The sequence below is a fragment of the Salvia miltiorrhiza genome, chromosome 2 (genome assembly GCF_028751815.1).
Source record: "Salvia miltiorrhiza cultivar Shanhuang (shh) chromosome 2, IMPLAD_Smil_shh, whole genome shotgun sequence".
NCBI classification, from domain to species: domain Eukaryota; kingdom Viridiplantae; phylum Streptophyta; class Magnoliopsida; order Lamiales; family Lamiaceae; genus Salvia; species Salvia miltiorrhiza.
In genome coordinates, this window is record NC_080388.1 from 15,581,047 (window position 1) to 15,600,755 (window position 19,709).

At 38.3% G+C, this 19,709-nt stretch overlaps 1 protein-coding gene across 1 annotated transcript; it reads right to left on the reverse strand.

Moving 5' to 3' along the window:
- Window positions 1-10,748: 10,748 nt before the first annotated feature.
- On the reverse strand, window positions 10,749-18,457 carry LOC131011355 (zeatin O-xylosyltransferase-like). The gene is made up of 2 exons (XM_057939152.1): window positions 17,209-18,457; window positions 10,749-11,021 (listed from the first exon to the last, which is right to left on the reverse strand). The coding sequence occupies exons 1-2, from the start codon at window positions 18,436-18,438 to the stop codon at window positions 10,884-10,886; spliced, it is 1,368 nt and encodes a 455-aa protein (XP_057795135.1). The 5' UTR covers window positions 18,439-18,457; the 3' UTR covers window positions 10,749-10,883.
- Between the last annotated feature and the right edge of the window lie 1,252 nt (window positions 18,458-19,709).

Genomic DNA, 19,709 nt, shown 5'->3' on the forward strand with positions numbered 1-19,709 from the left:
GGAAAGTGTAAGTCTGCCCTAGAAAATGAGAAGTCAACCTTTTATATCCCCGAATGTAAATACGTCTTTCTCTTCTAATTACCGAACTAGGACACGTGGCATGTTCTAATTGAATGATGACAATTGCGCGGCCTGGGCGAGGTGCTCGACTGCTGGCGGGCGTGGAGGAAAGAAGATCGCCCGCTGGGCTCGCGAGCGGGCGAGGTGATGGAGGCCAGCGGGCGAGGGAGTTGGCCGAGCGGGCATGTGGGATGGAGAGCGGGCGCTGGGATCGTGCAACGGGCGAGGGAGAGAGGCCAGCGGGAGAGGGAGAAGGGCCAGCGGGAGCTGAAAATCGCGCAGCTCGATCGCTTTTATGTGATGCAAATCAAGATTATCTACTTCTTTCTGTTATTTGAGGCCTTTAGTTTTTTGCTATATTACAGGTTGGCGCAGATACCCTCGGCATCTAATAAGTCTATTTTTCCGCTTGCTATATCCGAGGTACTGGCCCTCATCTTGTTGGAACTTTGTAGTTTCTTGTATATAAGCTCTGTTCTATTCTGTGTTGAGTCAAATAATATTATTGACATTAGCTCTATTAGGATTTAGTAATGACTATTTAAATGGCGGTCAAACCGTGTTTGGTCATTTATGTCTAGCATGCACAACACTAGTACCTTTGTTTCAAGGTCGCATGCCACATTATGCTTTGTATTTGTATTAACTATCATTATTTGTTTCAATGTGGCATAACACTAGATTCTTGCTAGAGGCTTTGCTACTATGGATTCTAATGCAATATTCACTAATGGGACTATAATAACTTTCTGACCAAATTCTTGAATTTTAGGGGACAGATTCGATTATGGACGTTGGAGGTAGAGAAGTACAGAGTGGGGATCATCCATGAGTTCTTGAGAGAAAAGAGCATACATACACAATGTTGTGGAGTTTAGCCTCACGAAGCACACGTATCCATGAGTTATTTTTTTTGCAACATTTTATTTTAGCTACCATCGATTTATTTTTTATAATAGTCATGAATAATTTTATTATATTATAAAGTTTATGCTATGGCAGATACTACAAGGGGTTATTGCCATAAAATACTCATAATTTGTGAATTTTTTGATTTATAACATGACCTTAAAATTTGGTCAGAGAATACATCAATTTTAAATTTAATCTTAATTTTAACATAATTTGAATTTATGAGAAATAAAAACCTATGTGGCATATTAATTTATATTTTAAATCTAGATGACATTAATTTTTGTTTAAACCTATGTGGCATGACCACAACACATACACCTCACACACACAAACATACACCAGACGCACACAACACACAGTACTCCCACCCCTCTCTCTCGGCGTTCCTACCATCGCCGGAGGCGGCATCTCCGCCTCTCCGTTCGTTCTCTCTCTCCTTCCTCATCTCTCGTCCCTCAGCTCTCCCTCTCTGAAGTCCGCCCCCACACACAAGAATGAAATATTGTAGTCAAAGAAGAGCAAATCATCAAAAACTGAGAGAATCTAAGATTGAGAGACCATACCTTGAAACATAACCTAGGTGCCCCGTGGGAGCTAAATCATTCGTGAAAACCAGTTGGTGCGCCTTGTTCACGGTCTCAGTATCCCTCTCTATATACATAATTGTTATATTTAATTGGTGGCGCTACTATAAAAAAGCTAATAGACAGTGGGCATTGCCTATTGTCTTGCCTGTTGTTCGAATCTGCAAGGGATTAATGTTATACATGAATTTAATTTATTTTCTTGTGCATAAATTAAATCATTATATCCCTCCGTTGATATTCTTCGATTTCTTAATCAGTTCAAAAGCTCTTTCATTCATACAAAAACTATTTAACTCAAGCTAAAACTAAATTTACCATAGGTTTTACTCTCTGATAATTTAAAGTAAATCAGCCATTAATTAAATTCATCAACAATAGCTTACTAGTCAGTCTATTAAGTTTTAGTAATCTTCAACAATACCTTTTACCCTCGACTTTAAGTAAAATGCCTAATCTTATTGTGATATCAAATTAAATTCATGAACAAGAATTGAATCAACACAAACTGCAATAAAATATTTCGATTAATTAGGGCTCGAAGTAGAGAAGATATTAGTGGTACCTTTTTGTCGATGTAATCAGTCCACACACGGAGAGCAAATCGCGAGAGGCGGTGATTATTTGTATATGTAGCAGCGTTTACTGAGTTGTCTAAATATACAGAAAATATATATTCATCCACACATACACATAAGTTCGGTGTCTAAGCACATTTTTGTGCTAAAAGACCACAGACAAAATCCATATGACCACAGACTTCAACAAAAATCAGCGTCGTATGTGTGATGTCATATTCAATTTTTGTTGTAGTGTGGAAATCATGAGATGAAATTAAATAAATAGAACTAGAAATAGAAATAGAAATGGTGGACCTTGGCCGCCGAGAGCCTCAGATTTGCAGAACTTGAGGGAACAAATCCTGCACTCGTAGACTTAATTTAGGGTGCATTCTCTTTAATTGCAAATTTATTATAAAGGGAAATTAAAAACAGAAAAAGAATAAGAAAAGACCGATTTTTTTTCGTCACATTTTAGAATACAACTCTTTGATGGAAAAGATTGGAAAACATATAGTTTAACTTTTTTTCCACTCTTTTCACATGTTAAGTAAGCATGGAAAAAAATTTCACCTGCAACTGGTTCGGGCTTGCTCAAACCACAGTAGACAACAATGAACGGTATAATATATATGTATGTGCGTGCGTGTGTGCGTGCCCGGTGTCTTTTTTTTTTTTGATTAGTTAGGAGTTTAGTAGCAGAGAATCATAATCGGAGTTAGGTCTGTCTAAATGGTTATCGGACTTTGGATAATCCATTAACCGAATCGAAATTTCCGGGTTTGGGTATCCAATAACCGAATTTTTTGGTTATCGGTTCGGTTTCGGGTATCATTTTTAGAAAAATTTCGGGTATCGGTTAACCCGATAACCGAAACGGGTTAACCGAAATAACCGAAAATTATTTATTATATGTAATACCCCGTTTCCTCGTAGCTAAGTTTAGAGTAATTTTGAACATAGAATTTAAAATGATTCACGCCGGTTAAAAGAAAATAAATTTATTTTTAATTCCAACAAATGATTTACAAAATTATTTGTATATTTAATTATTTAAATTATCATGCATTGCATAATTATTTAAAATTGAGTATTCGAGCATACAACAAGCTATTATCTAGCAAAACCCAGAAAGATTTTTACAGATTCTATTTGTCCAATCAACACCTCAACTTACCCATACCCCATGTACCTACCCGCAGCTATACATGCCCCAATTTTAAGCTTAGGCCATGCCTTGGCAGGCTTTATTTTGGTGAAGTGTTCTCTGCAACCCATTCCTTGATAAAGCTATTAAGTTACAACCATACATCATTTTCATCTCACTTTTCACAAATCAGTTCACAATTCATATAACCTTCTCTGGCAAAGAAAGAAACTCGGATTCAAGAACAATATAGACACGACATTCAACAAATCTCTTCATCACCATTTCCGCAGACGTTGACAGACCAATAAACAAACACCCCATTTCATTTAAGGTTTCAGCTTTGAACACTCTTGAGTATTTCATTTTACACTATGATTTAAGCACATATTTCGCCTTCTCTGCAAACTTCACCAAACAGGAATCACAAGCATACACCAATTCATTGAGTCTCTGAAAATGAACTTTATTACGAATATACATATATGATATAACATGTGCATATTTATATTGAAAGCATCAATGTATTTGAAGAAGAATAAAAGTCGAGTCTTGAGGCTTTGCTTTTCCTTTGATTTCGAACTTGCTGTATCGAGTCTTGGATAGTGCGTATGTGTGTCATGTTGAGTTGTGGGAGTCGAGTTGGTGGAGAGACCGTGGCAGTGGCGGCCCTGCCGCTGCTGCTCGGTCGAGGGCGATGGAAGAGAGGTGAGACGGTGGTCGTTGATGTCGTCTGACTTAGGGGCGAACGAGAGGTGGATGGTGTACCTAGGGCTCGACGGTGGCTCAACTGCCGTTCGGCTGAAGAGTGGGAGTTCAAGCGGCTGCCTTGTCGCTGGGAATTTAAGGGAAGGGTCTCAGGGGTTGGGGATCTAGGGTCTGTGTATTGAGGGGCGATGGCGGCGGCCCTATCGTCGTCGCTCGCTGGAGATTCAGAGGGAGGCGGCGGCGTTCTCGCTGCAGCCAAGTAAGGAGATGGCGATGGGGTGAGGAAGAGTGATGTGTGATTTGACAGAGAGAGACAAGTAAGGTCGAGGAAGAGCAGGTGACCGGCGGCGGTCGCCGTCGCCGGAGGAGAAGAAAGAGTGAGAGGAGGTGTGTGTGTGTGCGTGCGTCTGTGTATGTGTGAGTGTGTGCGTGTGTTTGATTTTTTTTTAGAGGGAAACAGAGAGATGTTGGGGGCGCTGCTTAGGAAGAAGAAAGGAATTTAGGTCTGGGCTGAGGTTGGGCCTATGTTGGGCCGGTTTTCAATTAAATTGGCTGGGTTCTTGATTTAATTCAGTTGGGCTCATGTTTATTTAATTATGTTGGGCCTCTGATTTTATTAAAATGGGCTGCCTTCTTATATTAATTAGACTTTATAATTAGTTTAATTAATTAATTTAAAGAATGATTTGCATAATAATATTAATATTATTATGTGCATATATGATTAAGCATGAAATGATTTGCATCAAGTATTTTTGTGAGTGAAAGCATTCATGATTTAATTGGTTTATTTATAAATCCAATTATTTAAGAAAATCGAGTAAGGATATTGTTGGTGTCCTTAACTCAAGAATTTAGTTTTCAATTATTTATTTACTAAATTTTGGAAACCCGGCGTGATGATTCAAGTATGTTTAGTACATCCACTAAGACTTTAAGTTAGCTTCACGAGACCTATTAAGAATAGAATTTCTTGTAGGCTTTATGAACCAAGGGGATCAGCGCTGTTTTCCCAAGACGAGTTTATGTGATTATGATCTCCAGGCTTTGCCTATCCAGGTGGGCTTACTTTCCAAATGTACAAAGTATGATTGAGTTATTAAGCTCTAAATGTTTCAATGAAATGCAAATTATTTATTCAATGAAATGCAAACTGTTTATCCAATAAAATGTTTATGTGCACTCTGCTCTGTTTAAGGCTCGCCGGAACGAATCAATTGAGGTTCTCTTATGGCCTAACACGTTATTTGAGAATTGTGTACACTCGTTAGTTGACTCGGTGGGTTGATCTCCATCGGGCACTAACTAAGAGGCGTTATAAAGGTGCTTGCAGGATGTGTTCCGAAGCATGTAATGTAAGGGCCTGCCTGGGTAGCGTCCCGAGGTCAATTCAACTTGTCTGAGTTACGTCCTCAGGGCAAGTGCAATGGGAGAAATGGATCCGTCGGTGGCTAAAAGGTCCGGGATCACAGCGAGTAACAGAAAGGGAGTGTGACATGTGCGCACAAATGAAAAATATTTTAACATGCTTAGAAGTTCTTTCAATTTAAAACCTTCTAAGTTATGTCAATTATGATTGGATAAACTGTCTTTACGAAAATATGAAATATTTCAGAAAATGCATGCCCACTGAGTACATTAGTACTTAGCCCAAAAATACTTTCAAATATTTTCAGGTTGGCTGGCTGGTGCTGACGGGACTGAGCTGAGGCTAGAGTTCAACTTCCTTTTAAGACTTCCGCTGTAGCAGTAAATAATATCTTGTCTTCTGTTTTCTAACTTAAGACTTTCATATTAGATTTATAATGACATCTCTGATTCAGCCTAAACACTTAACTCCTAGTTTTATGCTAATGAATACTGGTTATCAGAAGCATGAAACAAGACTTGTGATCCAAATGGGGGCTTAGCCCGACTTGTTACCTTCTATTCGGTTTCAACAAGGATTTTCCCTTGTGTTATTTTCATGATTTAGTTGCACCTCGATTGTATTTATTCATTCAAGAATTGGGGTGTGACAATATATTATTTAATATATATAATATACATTTTAATTATTAATTCATTATTTAATTGGTAGAAATTAAAAATTGAACCCTAGTACCGTGCACTATTAATCCAAGTGCTTGGGGTGAATGATGCTTCTTTTTATCCAAATGAAGTACTATTGGTAATTTTTAGCACAATTTGGGATCGATTTGTGTTCTTCCTTTTTCTTTTTATGGTGTTTTACTCTACAAAATGTAGATTTGCAAGAATATTAAATAATAGCAGGAAGCATGCACCATAATAAAAAATGATGCAAATTTAGTAGTATTTGTGTGCATGTATTTTCATTGTGAGAAATCATTTTATCTAGCAAATTATTTGAATTTTAATTTTTTAAATAGGTAGTTTGGATACCCAAATAACCGAATCGAGTAACCGAAGCGGTTATTGGGTAACCAAACTCCTAAAACGGTTAGTGAAATTTGACAATTTCGGGTTCGGGTAACCGAAAATTCGGGTACGAGTAACCGAACCCGAACCGATCGACAGCCCTAATCGGAGTGACCTATTATGAGATACGAAGTTGGAGGTGGTAGTTTTCGTATTCAGATTGTTGCTCCTACTGATTCTGTTTTGCTAAGGCCACAACATAATCGCTGCATCCATAGAGCTCAAGCATTATTCTTTCCTGTAATGCATAGTCCAGTGCCATTCATTAAGTTCCAGCTATAAATTCAGCATTCAGATTCTCCTTTCCCACTTCCAATGGAATAAGAAACAAATTGCTATAATGAATTCTACCAGACAAACACAAACTTCAGATACCGAAATTACCTTATCATTATAATCCCCTATTTTCAAATAAATCAAGCTTTTGCATTAAAAAATATTAGCTCAGAGACCGTTAATTTCGTGACTTATTTTAGCTCAGAGACTAGCAATAATCAATCAAAAATAACGATTCTGAGATGTTCAAAAACCTTGCTAAATCAAAACCATTATTCAACAAAACAACACAACCAATACCTTGCCTTTGTGATGCCGGATTTCGACGGGAGACGAGATAAAATAAGCCGACGGCGAGGCGAGAGAAAAAGAACGACGACGAAGAGGATTTAGCCTAGATGTTTCGGAAGTCTGCTCCTTTTCAATTAGAGATTTCCAGGTTAAGACGAAACATCCGTCGTTGATGAAAATTAAATTTTGATATTTTTTCCCAATTTTTCGAGACGGACGAAATTCATCGTTGTATTATTATTTTTTTTTTGTATTTTTTTTATAAATTTTGAGTCAGTAATATATATCTTTAAAATTTAATTTTTGATATATTTATTTTCCAATTTTTAATTTAATAATTGATTATTAGGATTTACTATGTATTGGTTATAGAGTCTGTAGTATTTTTATGGACTTTGAAAGTTTGGGTATTCAATCCAGACTTTTAAAAGTCATTAAAAATATCAAGGTATTCAATATGAATTTTAAAAAGTCTTAAAAATCCTTAGATATCCAAAAATCTGTGGATTTTAAAATTTTATCGATTTTGAAGAATTCTCCTTCAAAAATACAGAGAGAGAAATCTCACTTCATCACACGAGATTTTTGTGAATTCTTTCACCTCTCTTCTGTCCACGAGTTCTATGTAAAAACGATCACCAATATTCATATTTATAATCATCATTGTACCAATTGTAAAAAAAACTTACTCCCTCCGTCCCATGAAGCATGACACACTTCTTTTTGACACTAGAATTAAGAAATTGATATTTTGTGTGTTAAGTGTGGTGAAAATATGAATAAAAGATAAATTTTTTGTAATTTTAGAAACTTGTCATGCTTTGTGGGACAGACCAAAAAGAAAACCGTATCATGCTTCGTGGGACGGAGGGAGTATATCCCAACTCACCCTTGAAATGAATAGAGATGATTGTCATTTTAAATTCATAATTTTAATCTGATATTTAAAACGTTGCAGATAAGTACTCAAATCTTTCAATTTCTTTAGCAATTAAAACTTTTCTAATGAAATTTTCAATTTTTTTGTCGTTTGATATCTTGATTGGAAAAGTAAAGGTTTGGGCTTTGATTTGAGAAATCAATTTTGTTTGCTTAGGCCTGGGAATCGGGTCGGGTTCGGGTACCCTACCCGAAAAAATCGGGTACCCGAACCCAAAAATCCCCAAAACCCTATATCCGACCCTGACCCCGAAAACGAAATCGGGTACCCTAATACCCGACTCGGGTACCCGGAGCTCGGAGCTTGGAGGCGCGCGGAGGGACAGCCGCACAGGGGGGAGCCGTCAGCCGAGTGGAGGCGCGGGAGGGCGACGGTGGGTGGGCGAGGTGCGCCGGCGCGCCTCTGGGTCGCTGAATGGTAGGCCGGAGGAGGGAGTGGGATGGGAGTCATGGGACTGTGGGAGGCGTGGGGGGGGGGGGGACGGCGGGAGTGGGACTGAAATTAGGGTTGGGGCCGCTGGGCTGGGCCTGGACTAAGTGGGCTGGATTCTCAAAGCTAATAATTAATTTCAGCTACATAAAATTCGGGTAATTCGAGTATACCCGATACCCGATTATTTCGACCCCTAAATATCCGATCCCGTACCCGATTCCAAAAAAATCGGGTATCGGGTACCCGATTACCCGATCCCGAAATTCCCAGCCCTATGTTTGCTGATGCATGTGTATATGTTGAATACTTTGGAGTCTGGAACAAAAAAGAACACTCAAACTAAGGTGGTCGTTTCTTTTTCTTCTTGTCTTCTTCGTCATCTTTTTCAATTAAGTTTAAAAAATTAAATGAAAACTAGATTTTCACGTATATTCGTAAATACTATATTCAATTGATATTAATAAATTAGATAGAACTATGAATTAAAAACAAAAATATTAGTATATTTTAAAAACGTATTAATTCACAAACAAATTCAAATTATATGCTTCAATACTATACTATAAAGAGTATTTTAGAGTTGTTTTGCTAATTTGCTTACAGAAGTAATCGACACTATACTGAATGCACGCTTATAATCGTTATTAGGGTTGTATACGAATCAAATAATTTTGTTCGATTCGGTATTCGTGTTCGAATTTCAATATTCGTATTCGAAAATTTATGAATCAAATCCAAATACAAATAATATTTTTGATTCGGTTAGTTACCAAATACAAATTAAAAATTTTGATATTCGATTCGATATTTGTAATTATTCGATTCTATTAAATATTTATTATATATATATATATATATATATATAATATGTTACTTATAACTATCTAATTTAATTATAATTAAATAGAGATAACTAATGAAATAAACGTATAACAGCAACCAACCTAAACCTTATGATTAAATAGATAAGCTAATAAATTACTCCATCCGTCCCAATAGTAGCGTCCCACTTTCCTTTTTGGGCCGTCCCATTACAAGTGTCTTGTTTTCTTTTTGGTAATTTATTCTCTCTATACCTAATATTTAAATAATTTTCACTAACCCAATTTATCTATTTTTTACACACTTCTTAATTTTCGTGGCCAAAAGTAATGGGACACTACTAATGGGACGAAGGGAGTATAATTAAATGAATTAAATAAAAAATAAAAATAATTAAAACTAAATCTTAATATCTCTAAGTCATAAACTTAAGAGCAAATGCTTACCTTTCTTTCAGTTTCATATCTATAGGTTAAATATAGAATTTTATATTGTTTAGAATATTATTTTAGATATTTTTTTAAAAAAAATTTGAATTGAATCGAATATTCGAATCAAATACGAATAGTTCTAATATTAATTCGAATCGAATACGAATCAGATATATTATTCGAAAAGTATTCGAATATTGATTCGAATCTTGAATGATTTCAAGAATACAAATCGAATACAATGATATTCGCTTCGATTCGATTCGTTTACAACCCTAATCGCTTCGATTCAATTCGTTTACAACCCTAATCGTTACTTTGTAATTTGTTTATATTAGCACTACTTTTGTTGATTTCATCAATATTTATTTTAAACAATTCTTAATTGTGCATATACGTAATTTTTATTCATTCATCAGATTTAATTACTATATCAAAAGTAAGCATGCAAAATAAGATAAAAAGAAAATGTGAGTTACTAAAACAAAAATGAATAAAAGTTGTCTTCCTAATTCTTATCAAATCGATGAAAATCCATGAAAATCAATAATAATAATAATAATAATAATAATAATAATAATAATAATAATAATAATAATAATAATAATAATAATAAAAAGCCAAATTCTGCATAGAGTCTATGGATTTTCTAAACCCACGAAAATCCATAAAATTTTTAAAGTACAAAAAAATCCAATAGAATCCCAAACAATACAACCCCCTAAAGTTAAATGATATAAAAGTTTTAATTTTTAACAATAAATATTAATAATGATTTATTATATCTAATATATATATATATATATATATATAGAAGGATGCTAAAATAAAAATATTTCTTAAAATATAAATAGGACTTATTTTAGCCCTTAGATCATCATTCTTTAGGGTTGATTCATTACAAAAATTTTATTTTTTGCAATTCGTACATTTACGTACATAGAGTTCTATGTAGAATTCGTATATTTTAGCTAGTTATTTTATATTTTAAGAAGTGTTTATAGCCTAGTCATCTCGTATATAAATATTTTGTAACAAGTAAAATTAAAAATGAGATAAAATACTGTGGGAGCAGAGGACTAATATTAAAATCTAGTGAAAACATTCAATCTTAATAATAATAATAATAATAATAATAATAATCACTGTAGCTGCTATAGCTTGCCTAAAAGACCAATAGAAAACCTGAAATTCTCTAGACGATCAAGAAAATATAAGATAGAGCCTAACTACATGATACGATCGAATTCTGCGTTGGAAATAAAGAAACCATTTGGTCTATCTAGTGATATGGGCAATGAAGGAGTCCAACTCAATCCGCGAAGCGCCGCCGGGGTCCGTGGCCCGCCTTACAGCGGCGCTCAGCTCCTCCGCAGTCTTCCTCATCTCCTTCCCTTCTTCCGAAGCCATTAATCTGTTAGAACCGGGTACACGATCGAGATATTACAAAATAAATATTTTGAGATATTACAACTCAAAATAATTGAAAATATTACAAAGAAAATAATTTGAGAAATTACAACTCAAATAAATGTATACAACTGAAATATACTGTATAAATAAATTATACGTATAAACTAAGTCGAGTCGAGATAAATCTCTTCCCGCAAGAAGATTATCGCCCCGGTAGTGCTCTTCGGTTTGGCGTATCTCCCCCAAAGGTAAAACGACTTCGTCTCGTCGGATGTAGCACCACAATCCGGCGAGCTCCGGCGAACTGAATAAGGATCAAGAACTGAGCTAGAACCTCTAGGATGAGGTGGAATGCAGAATGCAGAATATGTTGTGAGTTGTGAGTTGTGTATTATGATTCGTAAGTTGTGTGTTATGAAGCTCATAACACACCCATATTTATAGGTGTTAAACCAAGTGTGAACGGCCGGTGTGAACGGCCGGTGGTCAACTCCGTCGGCTGCGGTAGGTGGCCGCAATCGTTGAACGCAGAAGTAGAAACTGATTTTTCCTCTTCAACATCCAAACTTTGACATACAATATCTCACTCACCGGAAATCAGTTTTGAGACTTCAAGTATATCACGTTGATCTACTCGAGATGTAGATTAACATCCAATTATTATTTTAATTAAATAATAAATATTTAATTAAATAATAATTTTCAGATATGGCATAAAACCATATTTCCAACAATCCCCCACATGAGTGAGAAATCAGTATGCGAATGTATGCAGACATTTAGCTCAGTTCTCTTAAGAAACAACATTGCATTTGGAAAGGTAGCTTGTGGCTTTGAACCTGCCATAGTCAATATTATCGAGTATACCGGCGGCCTAGTGGATATGGTTCCTTGAACTAGTCCTCCTCGGTGTATACTGAGTCAACAATATTGACACAATATTGCTTCAATCCTTATTCGTTCTCACGTTTGTGTCCATTACAGGCCTTGGAACACCTCTTTGGATTCATAAGTGTTTCAATCGAAGCGGCCCCACTTCACACTTACATAGGTGACTCTTAACTCAAGTATCCTGCTATACTTGTCCCCTTCGAGGAGTTCTAGAGTCATTAAAAGTCAAAGACTTAACCTCACCACGTGCAGGTTTCGAACACTCACTGTTCTACAAGGAATAGGCAATTCGAGTGTTCAACACACGGATTTTCATAGCTTAGTTGTCCCATTGAACCAAGTTCTTGGGATCCTCCAGTCATCATGGTTGGGTTGCCACTATGATTATCCTTAATTTGTGGACTTCAAACCCATTCCCCCTAACAGTTTATACATCTGATCTCGATGGATACTTTTTGTCAAAGGATCCGCTATGTTATCAATTGATCTTATATAATCAATTATGATAACTCCACTAGTGATCAAATGTCTCACGGTATTATGTCGTCGACGAATATGTCTCGACTTACCGTTATACAAATGGTTTTGTGCTCGTCCGATAGCAGCTTGACTATCACAATGAATTATTACGGACGACACAGGTTTCGACCAACATGGAATATCCTCGAGGAAATTTTTAAGCCACTCGGCTTCTTCACCAGCTTTATCCAAAGCTATGAGTTCTGATTCCATGGTCGATCTAGCAATACATGTTTGCTTCTTGGATTTCCAAGACACAGCACCACCCCCCACAGTGAATACATAACCGCTCGTTGAAAACGAGTCTTTGGCATCAGATATCCAATTTGCATCACAGTACCCTTCAAGTACAGAGGGTTCCCTAGTATAATGAATCGCATAGTTTTGAGTATATTTCAAATATCTCAAAACCCTTTCAAGAGCTTTCCAATGTTCATTACTAGGGTTAGCTGTAAAGCTGCTCAACTTATTGACCGAGCATGCTATATCGGGACGAGTGCAATTTGTTAGATACAACAAGCTCCCAATAATCTTCGCATATTCTATCGCGTCAACAGGTTCTCCCTTGTGTACACTCAAATGCACACTAGGTTCCCATGGTGTCTTAGCTATTGGCTTGTCAAAAGCGTTGAATTTCTTTAACACTTTCTCAACGTAGTGAGATTGTGTTATAGTAATACCATCAGGTCTTCTTAGAATTTTAATTCCAAGGATAACATCAGCTAAGCCCATATCTTTCATGCTAAAATTTTTACTTAGTATGCCTTTGGTTTCTTGAATCACTCGGGAATTACTTCCCATGATGAGCATGTCATCTACATAAAGACAAACAATAACATATCCGTTATTAGAATTCTTAATGTAGACATATTTATCGCACTCATTGATTCTGAATCCATTTGACAACATTACACTGTCAAATTTTAAATGCCATTGAAGCGGTGCTTGCTTCAACCCATATAAAGACCTTTGAAGTTTGCATACTTTGTGCTCTTGCCCAGGTACTACAAACCCTTCAGGTTGCTTCATATATATTTCATCTTCCAACTCGCCATACAAGAATGCAGTTTTCACATCCATTTGGTGAATCTCGAGATTGTGCAAGGCAGCAATAGCGAGAAGCATCCGAATAGATGTTAGTCTGGTCACAGGTGAATAGGTATCGAAGAAATCGTACCCTTCTTTCTGCCTGAAACCTTGAACGACAAGTCGGGCTTTGTACTTATCTATAGTACCATCAGATTTGTACTTCTTCTTTAGGATCCATTTGCATCCTAAAGCTTTACTTCCAGGTGGTAGATCCACTAACACCCAAGTATGATTCTGCATAATGGAATCAATCTCAATATCGATGGCTTCTTTCCAGAGAGCTGCATCTGAGCCAGACATAGCTTCTTTAATCGTCACCGGTTCGCCATCTAGCATCAAGACAACATAATCCGGTCCATAGACATTAGCTTTTCTAACTCGTTCCCCACGTCTCGGTTCTACATCCATAGGTTTAGACCTTGGTCTTTTCCTATTAGGTGGTACATGATTAGAACCCGTGGCATCATCTACTTGAGTAAAATTACTAGCTACTTCCATAGGTTTAGAACCTGTAGCATCACCATCAACTCCATCATTAGAGTTCGATGTACCTTTATCCTTGTTAGGATAGATATTTTCAAATAATATAGCATTCCTTGATTCTATCGTTGTCCCAACATGTATATCAGGTATCTCCGATATGTGCACTATAAAATGATAGGCACTGCTATTAAGTGCATGACCAATGAAGATACAATCCACCGTTTTAGGTCCTATTGTAACTTGCTTTGGTAAAGGCACTTCTACCTTGGCTAAACACCCCCACACTTTGAGGTATTTATACGAAGGTTTCCTTCCTTTCCATAGCTCATAGGGAGTTACATCTTTCCCTTTGAGTGGAATCTTGTTCAAGATATAGTTGGCCGTTAAGACAGCTTCCCCCCACATGTTCTGGGGTAATCCTGAACTAATCAACAAGGCATTCATCATCTCCTTAAGAGTTCGATTCTTGCGTTCAGCAACGCCGTTAGATTGTGGTGAATAAGGAGCCGTCGTTTGATGGATTATACCACTTTCGTTGCATAATTCAGCAAACGGAGCTACATACTCTCCACCTCTATCACTTCGAACCATCTTAATTCGACATCCAAGTTGATTCTCGGCTTCATTTTTGAAGTTTATAAAAGCTTCAATAGCCTCATCTTTACTTTTCAATAAGTAAAGGTAACAATACTTTGTGCAATCGTCTATAAAGGTGATAAAGTACTTCTTGCCACCTCTAGTTTGCACGAACTTTAAATCACAAACATCGGTGTGAATAAGTTCCAAAGGTTGAGTGCTCCTTTTTACCGATTTAAACGGTAACTTAGCCATTTTGGCTTCAACACAAACTTCACATTTTTCTTGTGAGTTGTATTCATCAACTTTTAGTAAATTCATTTTTACTAATCTCTTTATAGCATTTAGATTAACATGTCCAAGTCTACAATGCCATAAATCAGAACACTCAATCAAGTAAGCAGAAGAGGTTGATGCATCTTTATTGATCTTAGCCTTGGCAGGCTTACAAGCTCTTACACCAAGTTTGAAAAATCCTTCGGAGGCATAGCCTTTCCCTAGGAACTTTCCCCACTTGCGTATTACAACATAGTCAGATTTGAAAAACAATTCAAAATCCTTATTCGTAAGCCTAAAGCCCGAAATTAAATTCTTTCGGACAGTTGGAACGTGTAATACGTCTTTCAATGTGATCTCCACGCCCGACGTGAGTTGAAGAATCACATCTCCCATGCCAAGGACTTGGGATGTCCGCTCGCTAGCCTCCATTATCGTTTTGTTTTCCACTTCCTTGTAGTTGTGGAACAACTCACGATTTATGCATATATGGACGGTAGCGCCGGTATCCACGAACCAAGCGTTCGGGTTGTCCACATGATTCACCTCGGAGATCATGGCAGCAAAGTCATCGTGGTTCCAATCGTCGAAGTCCTTCTCGACGTTGTTCACGTTGCCATTTGCTTTCTTCCGCTTTGGCTTGCGGCAATCCTTAGCCATGTGACCTTTTTTGTCACAATTATAACATACACCATCAAACTTTGATGGTTGACTACCGCTTTGCTTCCCTTTACCCTTATTATTAGGGTTAGGGCGACCACGTTTATAGGAGGGACCGCCTTTCTCGGTGAGATTGGCCTTTGCCTCCATCGGAGCTTTTCCCTTTTGATCACGACTTCTCACGTGATCCTCCATTTGAAGCTTGGATATTAATATCGGCACGGACATCTCCGAGCGCTCATGCTTCAAAAGGTTTTGAAATTTCCTCCAACTAGGAGGTAATTTCTCTATGATGATTGCAACGAGCAATGCATCCGCCAAGGGCATCCCTTCGGCTTGAACCTCATGTGAAAGATTTTGGAATTCTTCCACTTGGTCCATCAATGGCCGGGAGTCGACCATTTTGTATTCCAACCATTTGGCGACAATATACTTGGTAGTATTTGCCTTGTCCACTTGATATTTCAAATCAAGGGCCTCCCACAATTGTTTCGCGGTTTCATGAACCTTGAAAACACGGTAGAGCCGTTCGTCCAGAGACATGAGAACGGTGTTACGGCACAAGTAGTCGCCGCGGCACCAGTTCAAATATCCGGCACGAATTTCTTGGCTCGTCTCCCCTTCACTCGGGGTTGGAGGTTTATCCTCCATTAAAAATCCGGCAAACCCCACGGTTGTGAGGTAGAATAGCATCTTCTCTTGCCAATATTTGAAGTTCTTGCCTGAGAACGTTGATGGTTTCTCGGCAAGACCAATAGTTCTAGATGTTGTCGATGAAGCCCCCGTTGATGCAAACGAGGAAAATATTGACGACATGGTTGAACCGATGGTTGCAGAGGTGGTGGAGCCATCCATATTGACGTCGTTGTGAGCCATTTCTCGAACGTGTATCAACGGCAGAGAAATAATCTTCTTGCGATTGTTAGAACCGGGTACACGATCGAGATATTACAAAATAAATATTTTGAGATATTACAACTCAAAATAATTGAAAATATTACAAAGAAAATAATTTGAGAAATTACAACTCAAATAAATGTATACAACTGAAATATACTGTATAAATAAATTATACGTATAAACTAAGTCGAGTCGAGATGAATCTCTTCCCGCAAGAAGATTATCGCCCCGGTAGTGCTCTTCGGTTTGGCGTATCTCCCCCAAAGGTAAAACGACTTCGTCTCGTCGGATGTAGCACCACAATCCGGCGAGCTCCGGCGAACTGAATAAGGATCAAGAACTGAGCTAGAACCTCTAGGATGAGGTGGAATGCAGAATGCAGAATATGTTGTGAGTTGTGAGTTGTGTATTATGATTCGTAAGTTGTGTGTTATGAAGCTCATAACACACCCATATTTATAGGTGTTAAACCAAGTGTGAACGGCCGGTGTGAACGGCCGGTGTGAACGGCCGGTGTGAACGGCCGGTGTGAACGGCCGGTGGTCAACTCCGTCGGCTGCGGTAGGTGGCTGCAATCGTTGAACGCAGAAGTAGAAACTGATTTTTCCTCTTCAACATCCAAACTTTGACATACAATATCTCACTCACCGGAAATCGGTTTTGAGACTTCAAGTATATCACGCTGATCTACTCGAGATGTAGATTAACATCCAATTATTATTTTAATTAAATAATAAATATTTAATTAAATAATAATTTTCAGATATGGCATAAAACCATATTTCCAACATAATCTTCTCACAACATTCTCAATCCTTGACGCTTTGACTAATTCAAATCTGTCTTTCCACTCCCTCACCACAATCCCCGTTTTCAAAATATCCGCAACCAACGCGGCGTTTCTGGGCTGGTCGGAATGCATAGGCCACGCCGCCATCGGCACTCCCGCGGTGACACTCTCGACGCAAGAATTCCATCCACAGTGGGTCATGAACCCCCCGATGGACGGGTGCCCCAAGATCTGCGGCTGCGGCGCCCATTCTCTCACTACCATTCCATTCTCTCCAAACCCTTCCGGCAGCTCGGCTCTTCTCACATCCCCGTCGAACACGTCGCCTTTATCGGCGTCCCTCAGCACCCAAAGGAACTTCACCCTGCTCCGCTCTAGCCCGTGAGCGAGCTCATTAATCTCCTTGTCGGATAAAGAAACCGTGGTGCCGAAAGAAACGTAGATCACTGATTTCTCCTCCTGCTTATCGAGCCACTCCAAGCATTCATGGCTGTCGTTGGAACGCGATGAAGTTGGAAGGATTGGTCCGATTGCCCAACTGGGCCTGCCCTTTTTGAGCTCCTCTCTCTCTATAACCTCCATGTAAGGCCCTTCGATCAATCTGGATGTATTGAAGATATTCCCAGACCTAATTTCGGACGGCTTTGCTTGTATGGCGAAGAATTTGGGGGCCGTTTCGGACGTCCATCCCTCGTAAGGGGGCAGCTCTTTGGGGTGTGGGACAGGGAAGGGTAACCCTAAGGCTCCGCAGATGAAGGAGATGTGAGAGAAAGCAGAGATGCAGACGAATCGGTAGGATTCGGCGTTTGGAATCTCGGCAACGTCTTGGACCACGTACGACATGAGAGGGTCGTGGATGACGACGACCCTCGTGAACTTGTGGGCCATTTGCTCGAGGTAGGCAGCGAAGGGGCCGCGGAGGCTGAGCGTGGCCTCCGTGGCGGGCGCCAGCTGCGTGGGGAATTTGTTGGTGGAGTTGGGGTTAGGTGGAGGAGAGAGGAAGGGTGGAATGGGGAAGTCGTGGAAGTTGATTCTGGCCACGTCTTGAGGGTTTAGGGCGTTGATGCGGGATCGGGCTTGGCGGTTGTGGAGGGCGGAGCCGGCGTAGTAGACGGGGACGCCGTGGGAGGAGATGAGGGACGACAGCTGCAGCATCTGGTTCAGGTGGCCTTGTGCCGGCAGCGGCACCGCGATCACGGCCACCGCAGCTGATTGTCGCTCATTGTTGGTCGTCATATAGCTAGTGTGTGTGTTAATAATTAATTTGTAAGGGACATGATGAGTAGTAGCTGTTGTGGTGGCTGAGATGGCATGCGGTATATATATAGGGTGAGAAAGAGAGGGAGATCGAAATTGATACGGTTTGATTTCTCGATCCGTAAAGTTCTCAAAAGAGCATTCTTGTTCCATAAGTTGATGAACTTGTTCACCAAGATATTTGTGGATTTAGTTTAGCAAGTTAATAAACTTTCGCCAATTATTGGGTGCGACCGTCGCACAGGTGTGCGACGGGTCGACCCGGCTCCAAACCCGCCCTCTTGACCCGTAACTCTGACCCGCGTGGATTTGACTCATACTCCTAATTATTACATTTGTTTATAATAATTGTTACTTTTAATAAACATAATATATACATTTGTTCATATAAATGTATATTGATATGTATAATATTTATACATTTGTTCATATAAATGTATATTGAATGAAGGTAAATATTTATATTAATATAAGTATACATTTGTGCGACCAAATGTATATCTTATGCTTATTAAAAGTAAATACTCCTATTAGGGTTTAGTGTTCAGGCTTAGGGTTTAGTTTACAGGGTTTAGGGTTTAGTGTTCAGGCTTAGGGTTTAGTTTACAGGGTTTAGGGTTTAGTTTATAGAATTTAGGGTTTAGAAAATATAATACTTTATATTAAATGAAGGTAAATACCTATATTTATATAAGTATATATTTGTGCGAACAAATGTATATTTCATGCTTATTAAAAGTAATAATTATTATAAACAAATGTAATAATTTAGGATTCAGGATTTCGGGTCTGGGCACAGGTCGGATCGGGCGCAGGTCGAGACGGACCCGTCGCACTGGAGTGCGACCGCCGCATGCAAGACCGACCCATAAACTTTTTCTTCAAGATGTTAGTAGTGTAGGTTTAGTCAAAGTAGGCACCTGGAATATACAAAAAAACCAAATGCACCGATGCACGAATCTATATTCTCATTCAAGATAGAATTAGGAAATTAAAAAAAAAAAAGATTAGAATTAGGAAATTTGTACTTATACTTTTACCAGTATATCATTTGACCGATGCAAGAGATATACACATTATACTATTATACTAACATTTCCAACACGTATGATGCCTCGAAAACCTTTTTATGTATATATAGGGGGAGCATCCATGAAGCATTGTATATATCTTGAGAATAAAGAATTGATCCTAGCCTTTAATTTGATTGCATATATACTATTATTTTTTTGTTCATCATGAACAAATCT